The sequence below is a fragment of the Nannospalax galili genome, unplaced genomic scaffold (assembly GCF_000622305.1).
Source record: "Nannospalax galili isolate Female #2095 unplaced genomic scaffold, S.galili_v1.0 scaffold1267, whole genome shotgun sequence".
NCBI classification, from domain to species: Eukaryota; Metazoa; Chordata; class Mammalia; order Rodentia; family Spalacidae; genus Nannospalax; species Nannospalax galili.
Window position 1 is genome coordinate 79,134 of NW_008356043.1, and position 11,675 is coordinate 90,808.

General features: G+C 37.3%; 1 gene segment (V, D, J or C); it reads right to left on the reverse strand.

Annotated features, from left to right (window-relative positions):
* Positions 1-6,293: 6,293 nt before the first annotated feature.
* Positions 6,294-6,880, reverse strand: LOC108491809. The segment is given in 2 exon segments: positions 6,294-6,616; positions 6,814-6,880. Coding segments are annotated over 2 exon segments (372 nt in total).
* Positions 6,881-11,675: the final 4,795 nt, after the last annotated feature.

Sequence of the window (11,675 nt, forward strand, 5' to 3'; positions counted from 1 at the left end):
GATAAACTTCTGAATAAATTCATAAAATAGTTAGAAATATTGAAGAATAATCAGACTGAAATGAAGAAGGAAGTGAAACATTCAATAAGCAAATTAGAAATGACAGGAGAAAGCCTCACCAAGAGGATGAATGAAATGCAAAACAGAATATCAAGACTGGAAGATAAAGTGAAATTAGACCACTCAAGCAAAGATTATGAAAAATTTAAGAAAATACAAGAATGGAATATGCAAGAATTGTGTGATACCATAAAAAGACCAAACTTACTTATCTTAGCCATAGAGGAAGGATAATGGTATGGACAGATCTTCAACAGGTTTGTAGAAGAAATTTTCCAAAAATTAAATACAAATATAAAAGCACATAGAACACCAAGTAGACAGGACCAGAAAAGAAACTCTCCATGCACATCCCAGTAAAAACACTAAACGTACAGAATAAAGAGACAATCCTGAGAGCTGCAAAAGAAAAACAAGTCACATATAAAGAAAAACCCTTCAGAATTAAAGCTGGTTTTTCAGTGCAAACTATGAAACTCAGAAGAGCCTGGACCAAAGTATTCCCAGTTCTAAATGACCACAGATGCCAACCCAGATTACTATACCCAGCCAAAATGTCTATTATAGTCAAAGGGGAAAGAAAAATCTTCCATGACATAAATAGGTGAAGGAATTCATGGCCAAAAAAATCAGCCCTTCAGAAAGTTCTTAAAGCAATGCAAAGAGCTGAAGAAAGGAACAATTATACCCAAGGGGTAACAAAAAGAAACTTGATGAAGGCATAATTGTGGAAATGCACAGTTAAACCAAGAATGAGAACAGATCTCAAAATGACAGGAATCAATACACATCTTTCATCAATAGCTTTAAATATCAATGTAATGAACACCCCAGTCAAAAGACACAGACTAGTTGAATGGATTAAGAAACAAAACCCATCTTTTTTTGTCTGCAAGAAATCCATCTCACTTTCAAGGACAGGCACTACCTTAAAGTGAAAGGATGGAAAAAATATTCCAAGTAAATGGTACTAAGAAAAAAGTAGGAGTTGCAATTCTAATATATGATAAAATAGACTTCAAACAAAAACTAATAGAAGAGATAAAGAGGGTCACCTCATTCTGATCATAGGAACAATTGACCAAGAAGATATTACAATCATGAAGATATGTTCACCAAACTCTGAAGCACCCAACTTCATAAAAACAGTACCACAGGACTTTAAGAGCCAGATTAATCCCAACTCATTAATAGTAGGGGACTTCAATACCCCATTGTCTCCATTAGATAAGTTAACAGGACAAAGAATTAACAGAGAGACATCTGAATTAAACAATAACATACATAAAATGGACCTAATAGATGTCTACTGAATATGCCACCCAAGCACCAAAGAATATACTTTCTACTCAGCACCCCATGGAACTTTCTCCAAAATCGACCACATACTTACTAGGGCACAAAACAAGCCTCAACAAATACAAAAAGGTTGAAATAATTCCATGCATTCTATCAAACCACAATGCAATGAAGCTTAAAATGAACAACAGAAACAAACCTAATAACTACATGAACACATGGAGATTAAACAACACACTCCTGAATGATGAATGGGTCAAAGGAGAAATTAAGAAAGAAATAAACATATTCCTGGGACAAAATGAAAATGAGAACACAACACAACAAAGCCTCTGGGACACCCTAAAAGTAGTCCTAAGAGGTAAGTTCATACTTCTTAGTGCCTATGTTAAAAAATCAGAAAGAGCACATGTAAATAACTTGACAGTACAACTCAAGAAAGAATACAAAGAATTAACAATTCCAAGAGCTGGTTCTTTGAAAAGATAAACAAGATTGACAGGCCCTTAGCCCAGTTAACCAAAAGAGAGAAAGAGCACCTCCAAATCAACAAAATCAGAGATGAAAGGGGAAACATCACAACAGACACCAGAAAGATACAGAACATTGTAAGGGGATACTTTAAAAACCTATGCGCTACTAAATTTGAAAACCTAAAAGAAATGGACAGGTATCATCTAAAAACACAGGACTTACCAAAACTAAACCAAGAAGAGATCAACAGCTTAAACAGACCCACAACACATAAGGAAAATAAACAGTAATACAAAACCTCTCAAATAAAAAAAGGCCAGGACAAGATGGATTTACAACATAATTCTACCAGACATTTAAAGATCTATATTTAATATGACTTAATTTATTCAAAAAGATAGAAATGCGGGGAGAACTTTGAAATTCCTCCTCAAAGCCAGACAACGGCACAACCAAAAAGAAAACTACAGACCCGTATCCTTAATGAACATACATGCAAAAATTCTCAACAAGATACTTGCAAACCACATACAGACACACATCAGAAATATCATCCACCATGATCAAGTCGGCTTTATCCCAGAGATGCAGGGATGGTTCAATATAAGTAAGTCAATAAGTGTCATAAATCATATATATGGGCTCAAAGACAAGAACCACATGGTCATCTCAATAGATGCAGGGCCTTTGACAAAATTCAACATACATTTATGTTCAAAGTCCTAGAGGGAATTGGACTGGAGGGAGCATACCTCAACATAATTAAAGCCATGCACAACAAACCCACAGCCAAAATCATCCTAAATGAAGAAAAACTGGAAGCATTCCCATTGAAATCAGGAATCAAACAAGGCTATCCACTGTCTCCACTCCTTTTTAATCATAGTGCTTGAAATTCTTGAAAGACAAAAAGGAAAAAAAAAAGAAGGCAATTAAAGGAGTAGTAATTGGAAAAGAAGAGATCAACTTATCCCTTTTTTCAGACAATATGGTATTATATCTGGGATGCCAAAAATTCCACCAGAAAACTCCTAGAAATGATTAACATGCTCAGTAAAGTGAGGTTACAAAATTAATCTACAAAAGTCTGTAGCTTTTCTATGTACCAGTAACAAGCAATTTGAGAAAGAGTATATGGAAACACTCCCTTTCACAATAGCCTCAAAAAAAAAAAATCAGAATAAACCTAACCAAAGACACTGAAGACCTCTACAATGAAAATCTTTAAAGAAAGAGATTGAGGAAGATATCAGAAGATGGAAGGACCTCCCATGCTCATGGATTGGAAGAATTAATATTGTAAAAATGATCATCCTACCAAAAGCCATTTATAGATTCAATGCAATGCCAATTAAAATCCCCATGACATTTTTCACAGAAATAAACAAAAAATCCTAAGGTTCATATGGGAGCACAAAAGACCTCAGATAGCCAAAGCAACCCTGAGCATTAAGAGCAATGCTGTGGTGGGGGAGGGGGGTGGGTGAATATACTAGATTTTAAACTATATTAAAGAGCTATAGTCATAAATACAACATGGTACTGGCAGAAAAATAGACTCATAGATCAATGGAACAAAATTGAAGACCCAAATATGAGTACATGCAATTTCAGCCACCTAATATTTGACAAAGGAGCCAAGAATATTCACTGGAGGAAAGACAGCATGTTCAGCAAATGGTGCTGGCAAAACTGGATCGCCACCTGTAGAAGAATGAAACTAAAACCCTATCTTTCACGTTACACAAAAGTCAACTCCAAATAGATCAAAGACCTCAATGTGAAGCCTGAAACTCTGAAACTGTTAGATGAAAACATTAGCAATAACCTACAAGATGTAAGTGTAGAAAAGGACTTTCTAAACCAGATATGTTTTGCTCAGGAAATAAGGTCAAGAATCAACAAATGGGACCTCATTAAATTAAAAAGCTTCTGTACATCAAAAGAACCAGGCAAAGAAATGAAGAGAAAACAAGAAAACACACAGAGTGGGAGGAAATCTTCACCAGCGACACATCTGACAGAGGTTTAACATCAAGAATATATAATGAACTCAAAAAACAAAGAATCATGAAAGGAAGTAACCCAATTAAAAGATGAGCTAAGAGGCTGAACAGAGAGTTCTCAAAAGAAATAAAGATGGCTAAGAAGCATCTTAAAAGATGTTCGACATCACTAGTAATTAGGGAAATGCAAATTAAAACCACTTTAAGATTTCACCTTACCCCAGTCAGACTGGCTAAGATCAAGAGAACAAATGATACTAAATGTTGGAGAGGATGTGGGGAAAGGGGAACACTCATCCACTGCTGGTGGGGCTGCAAACTTCTTCAATCCCTATGAAAAGCAGTGTGGAGAACTCTTAAAAAACTACAAATGAACCTACCACTTGACCCAGTTATACCAGTCCTTGGCATATACCCAAAGAACTCATCCTATCACAGAGACACTTATACATCCATGTTTGTTGCTGCTCTTTCCACAATAGCTAAGAGATGGAGGCAATCTAAATGTCCCTCAACTGACGAGTGGACAATGAAAATGTGGTTCATTTATACAACGGAGTTTTACTCAGCAGTAAAGAAAGATGAAATCATCAAATTTGCAGGTAAATGGATGGAACTAGATACTCTTATACTACATGAAATAACACAAACTCAAGGAAAAAAACAAAACAAAACAAACAAAAAAGTATGTTCTCCTTCATATGTGGATCCTAGCACCAAATCCTTATGAGAGAGTATGTTTCCAGACATAACTACAGGAACCAGGATAATGAAAAGGAACCAGGGAGGTAAAGGAAAAGAAAGAACCTGAAGGAGAACAGTAGGAAACAGGTGTTACTAAGGCAGATATGGGTTAAAATGGGGTTATTTTAATGGGAGCGGGGAGAGAGAGTTATACAAGGAGCCTTCTGGATAAAGGGAAAGTGCTCAAGAGAGGTGGGAGCATATGAGAAGGGTATCATTAATGGAGAAATGGGAAAAATGGGGGAATGTTAAATGGGGAAACCATGGTAGATGGGTTTGACAGTGAGAGAGATAAATAATGCCTAGCTTGTTTAAAAAAAAAAAACAGAGGGAACCATATTAGTCTAACAACCAACTGACAAATTTTACTACAACTAGCTCAAAGAACAAAATATATGTCTAGTCAAGGTTTATCTTAGACCATTTGATTTTTGCCCAAGCATTATCTACATAGCACAAGGTAATTAAAAGTATCAGACTGCTGGAGCTAACCTTCTTGGATGTTTAACAGTCATACTTTGAGGACTATACTAATCTGGCCAGAGGGACTTATAGGACAGTTTTTGCTCCTTGCCCTCCAAGGTCAACTAAGTTCCAGGGGACTATGGAGCATCTCTCAAAATGTCCTGTAACTGTGGTGAGTCACCTGTCCTCTTGTTCAGGGAGGCCACGGAGACCCCACCAGACAGACTTGAAGTAGTGTCCAGTCTACAAAGAGGAGGGTCAACACAGAGGAAACATTGCTTCCATGCTTCCAAGTGAAGCCGTCCACAGTCGAGCAGGACCTTTGACTTATCTTCACATAGATAGAACCCATAAAAGAAAGGAGCCAGGGTCTCTTCCCAAGCCCATGTGACCCCTGAGGAACAGATCCTCAAACAGCCTTAAGTGTAAAAATAAATTTGTTTATCTGGGCCAATTTTATGACCTTAAACATCCAAAAGGACAGTATAACCAAAGATTAAAGGGTCCAGTATAATTTTTAAGAGTCTAAACCCATTTTTCCCATGTGGACCTTGAAGAACAGATCCTAAAGCAACCTTAAGAGTAATATATATATTCGTTTATTTGGGTCAACTGTATGATCTCAAACACCCAAAAGGAAAGCATAGCCAAAGATTAAAGTGATCGGTATATTTCTTTAAGAGTCCATGTGTTTAGCTAAAGGCGATATAACAAGAAACAATGCCAGACAGGGGATCCCTTCCTTTGAGTTGTTGGCCAGGGTAGCTAAAAAAGACTCCCAGAAAGTAACCCAGCATAGAACTGGGGAAATGAACAACAGACACCAAACTTATCTAAAGGAATGTTGGCAACTGATTGTTGCTAGGTGAAGAAGAGCTGAGCTTCCCCAAACAAGGAACTCTAGACAGGCTGACTAGACTCAGCATATGGACTTGCACTGGAGACCTGACAACACAGTGGGCAGTAACAGGAATGACAGAGCATATGGGCTTCAGTGGGCAGTGGGGAGGCTATGGGAGGGTGACATTTGGGATGCAGGTATAAAGGTGAATAAGATTGTTTGGGATGTTCTGTATGAAATATACAAAAAAATCGATAAAAAGACTAAAGTCCATTACAGATATTTTCCCTTGAGCACTTCAAACCCTTTCCCCAAAATAGATCCTGTGCATCTGAACATACCACAAGGGAGGTGGTAGTTGCTGGAGCATGTAACCTCACTATTCAGGCAGCTGGGAGGATGGTTTATGCACAGGGCTGAAACACTGTGAGCGGGACTGTGTAGCCCTGTTGACAATAGTAGCTGCCAATATCATCTACTGTTAGCTTGCTGATTTTTAAAGTGAATTCTGTTCCACTCTGTATTCCAGTGAAACGGTCTGGAACACCAGAATATTGGTTATCAGCATCATATATGAGAATCTTGGGGAGCTGACCTGGTTTCTGCTGATACCAAGTCACATAATCACTAACACTCTCACTGGCCTTGCAAATGATAGAGATGCTCTCTCCTATAACCACAGACAAGAAGGCTGGAGACTGTGTCATCACCGGGCTCCCAGTGGTGGCTAAGAAGGAAAAAAACAAAAATCAGTGCTAACAAAGTAACAAGGTCCCATTCCATTTTTCAGGACAGACACTGGCTGGCCTTATCCCCTAAGGGGAAGCTATGGATCAGAGACCTACAGAGATGTTCACAGGTGTCACCATCAGGTGGATAGGTCTCCCATCATCTTAGGCCTGTTCCCTGAAGTCCCATCCTCACCTGGGCTCCAGAGCAGCAGAAGAGAAAAGAGTTCAGACAGGACTCCCATGTTCAATGTAGGCCTGTGGCTCTTTCTACCAAATTACACAGAGTGGCTAAGCTGTGTGGATTTTGAAGAACAGAAATTTATTTTAGGGAAAACATGCAAATCAGTAATAGATTGACCTACCAACTTCAGAATCAGTGTCCTGCAGGGTTCAGTTCCTTCTAGTGTGCCAGTATTTAGTCCCAGAGGAGTTTGCCTTGGTGTTTGAAAGATAAAACTATCTCTAATTTTCCTGGTCCATGTTTGTTCTTGGGTCTTAAGATATGTAGGTAAAACAGAGACCTCCTTTTGAGACAGCATAAATAGCTAAATGAACCCCAAGACTTTATTTTTTGTTTCAAATTCTCTTTAATATCAAAAGGAATTTAGTCTAAACCTTTCATCTTCCATCATGGCACAGTTATATTTACAGTGGTTGAAATGTTTCACTTTAGAGCCTGGACCAAGGTATTTCCAATCCTAAATGACAATAGATGCCAGTCCAGAATATCTTAGCCAGCAAAAATGCCTATTATAGTTGTGGGGGAAAGAAAAATCTTCTATGACATGAATAGCCTGAAAGAAAACATGTCCACAAAACCAGCCCTTCAAAGAATACTATAAGCAATACAGAGAGCAGAAAAAGGAATCCCCGGGGGCAATGAAAGAAAATAAATGAAGGTATAATTGAGGAAACACAAAATTAGACCAAGAACACAAACAGCAATCAAAACGATGGCAACCAATACACAGTTTTCAATAATAACCTTAAATATCAATGAACTGAACCCCCCAATCAAAAGACACAGGCTAAGTGAATGGATTAAGAAACAAAATCCATTTTTTTCTGTCTGCAAAAACCCACCACACTTTCAAGGTAAAAGGATGGAAAAGAATATTCCAAGCAAATGGTACTAAGAAACAAGCAGGGGTTGCAATTCTAACATCTGACAAAATAGACTTGAAAGTAAAACTAATCAGAAGAGATAAGGATGGTCACTTCATTCTGATCAAAGGAACCAAGAAGATAGTACAATCCCTAACATATATGCACCAAACTCTGGTGCAACCAAATTCATAAAAACAACACTACAGGACTTTAAGACACAGATTAACCCCAACTCAGTAATAGTAGGGGACTTCAATACCATACTGTCTCCATTAGACAGGTCAACTTGATAAAGAATAAACAGAGATGTTTGAATTAAATGATACCATACATCAAATGGACCTAACAGACAACTTTCAAATATTCCACCCAAGCACCAAAGAATACACTTTCTACTCAGCAATGCATGGAACTTTTTCAAAGATTGACCACATACTGGGCCACAAAACAAACCTCAACAAATACAAAAAAATTGAAATAATTCCATGCATTCTATAAGACCACAATGCAATAAAGTTCAAAATCAGCACTGGAAGGAGCCTAGTCACGACACAAACTCATGGCAATTAAACAATACACTCCTAAACAATGAGTGGGTCAAAGGAGAAATTAAGAAAGAAATAAAAGAATTCCTGGAATTCAATGAAAAGGACAATCCAACACAACACAACTTCTGGGACACTTTAAAAGCAGTCCTAAGAGGGAAGTTTATAGCTCTAAGTGCCTACATTAAAAAATTAGAAAGAGACGAAAAAATTGACCTAACACTGAAATTCAAGACACAGGAAAGTCAAGAAGAAATCAAACCGAAACCCAGAAGAAGAGAAGAAATAACAAAAATCAAAGCAGGAATTAATGAAATAGAAACAAAGAAAACAATACAAAGAATCAATAAATCTTAAAGCTGGTTCTTTGAAAAGCTAAACAAGACAAACAGACCCTTAGCCCATTTAACCAAAAGAAAGAAAGAGCAAATCCAAATCAACAAAATCAGAGATGAGAGTAGAAGTATCACAACAGACACCCAAAAGATCCAGACCGTTATAAGGGAATATTTAAAAACCTGTACTAAATTTGAAAATCTAAAAGAAATGCACGGATATATAAAATCATGAGAACAACCTAAGTTAACACAAGAAGAATCCCACAATTTAAACAGACCCATAACATATAAAGAAATTGAAACAGTAATACACAGCCTCCCAACTAAGATAGCCCAGGCCAAGATGGATTTGCAGCAAAATTGTACCAGACATTTAAAGAAGACTTCCAACCAATACTAGTTAAATTATTCAAAAGGATAGAAACACAGGGAGAACTCCCAAATTCCTTCTGTGAAGCCAACAACACTCCAATACCCAAACCAGCTAAAAACACAACCAAAAAAGAACACTGTAGACCCATATCCTTAATGAACACAGATACAAAAATTCTCAACAAAACACTTGCAAACCACATACAGACACACATCAAAAAGATCATCCACCATGATCAAGTAGGCTTTATCCCAGAGATACAAGGATAGTTCAATATAGGCAAGTCAATAAACGTCATTAATCATACAAATGGACTCAAAGACAAAAACCACATTGTCATCTCAATAGATGCAGAAAAGGCTTTTGAAAAATTCAGCATGCATTTATGTTCAAAGTCCTAGAGGGAATTGGACTGGAGGGAACGTACCTCAACATAATTAAAGCCATATATATCAAACCCATAGCCAACATCATTCTAAATGGAGAAAAACTGGAAGCAGTCCCATTAAAATCAGGAACCAGACAAGGATGTCCACTATCTCCAATCTTTTTCAACATAGTGCTTGAAACTCTTTCTAAAGCAATAAGATAGGAGAAGGGAATTAAAGGAGTAATAATTGGAAAAGAAGAGGTCAAACCATCCCCTTTTGCATATAATATGATACTATACCTAAGAGTTCCCAAAAGTACCACCAGAAAACTCCTAGAACTGATTAATACTTCCAGTATAGTGGCAGGTTATAAAATAAATCTACAAAAATCAGTAGTCTTTCTATATACCAATAACAAGCAATTGGAGAGAGAGAATACAGGGAAATGTTCCCATTCACAATTGTGAAAAAAATGCAAAAAATAGCTTGGAATAAACCTGACCAAAGACATTAAGGAGCTCTACAATGAAATTTTTAAATCATTAAAGAAAGAGATTGAGGAAGACATCAGAAGATGGAAGGACCTCCCATGCTCATGGATTGGAAGAAATAATATTATGAAGATGATCATCCTACCAAAAGCAATAGATTCAATGCAATGCCAATCAAAATCCCCATGATATACTTCATAGAATTAGAAAAATCCATCCTTAAATTTGTATGGAAGCAGAAAAGATCCCAGATAGCCAAAGGAGCCCTGAGCACAAAGAGCAATGCTGGGGGAATTACTATACCAGATCTCAAAGTATACTACAAAGCTATAGTCATAAAAACAGCATGGTACTGACACAAATATAGACACATAGATCAGCAGAACATCATTGAAGACCCAAACCTGAGTACATGCAATTTCAGCCACCTGATATTCACAAAGAACACACAATGGAGGAAAGACAGCATCTTCAACAAATGGTGCTGGCAAAACTGGATCTCCACCTGTAGAAGATTGAAACTAGATCTTTATCTTTCACCTTGCACAGAAGTCAACTCCAAATGGATCAAAGACCTCAATGTGAAACTGGAAACCCTGAAACTATTAGAAGAAAATACTGGCAGTAATTTACAAGACATAGGTATAGGAAAGTATTTTCTAAATCAGACAGAAGTTGCTCAGGAATTAAGGTCAGCAATCAACAAGTGGGACCTCATTAAACTAAAAATCTTCTGTACAGCAAAAGAAACAATAAAAAAGTGAAGAGAAAACCCAGAAATGGGAAAAAAATCTTCACCATTGACATATCTGACAGAGGTTTAACATCCAGAATATATAAAGAACTCAAAAGAACAAAGAATCGAGAATCCAAATGACCCAATTAAAAGATGGGCTAAAGATCTAAGCTAGGAGCTCTCAAATGAAAAAATAAAGATGGCTCAGAAACATCTCAAAAAGTGCTCAACATCGTTAGTAATTAGGAAAATATAAATTAAAACCACCCTAAGGTATCACCTTACCCCAATCTGACATTCTAGGATCAAGAGAACAAATGATACCAAATATTGGTGAGGATGTGAAGAAAAGGGAATGCTCCTTCCCTGCTGCTGGGATTGCAAACTCACGCAACCTCTATGGAAAACAGTGTGGAGAACTCTTAAAAACTAAAAATGAACCTACCATTTGACCCAGTTACACCACTCCTTGGCATATACCCAAAGGACTCATCCTATTGCAGAGGCACTTGTACAACCATACTTGTTGTTCCTCTTTTCACAATAGCTAAGAGATGGAAGCAACCTAACCACTCAACTGATGAGTGGTTAACAAAAATGTGGTATATTTACACAATGGAGTTCTATTCAGCAGTAAAGAAAGATGAAATAATGAAATTTGCAGGTAAGTGGATGGATCTAGAAACTGTTGTACTAAGTGAAGTAACAGACTCAGAAAAATGAAAGACATATGTATGTTCTCCCTCATTTGTGGATCCTAGCACCAAATCCGTTTAAATTCCATCTTTTAATAAGATGATGCTATATAGCAGTCCCTTCTGCATGAAATAACTACCATCATCATGACTTCAGCTGAGCCTGATCGCTAAACATCATCACAATTGGGCTTGTTCACAGTTGTGCTCCTTCATTAAAGGAGGGCCAAGCAAGGTCATTGGACCCTCACCAGAGTATCCAGCCACTCTTCCCAGCCAATTGTATGTAATTTGGTCCTAATCACACATGGTTTCCTGGATTGGGGAAGGGCTAAAGTAAATAATCTGGGGAAGGCTAGGAAGAGAAGACTTGATCCATGCTGGGTAAAGGCTTTCCAG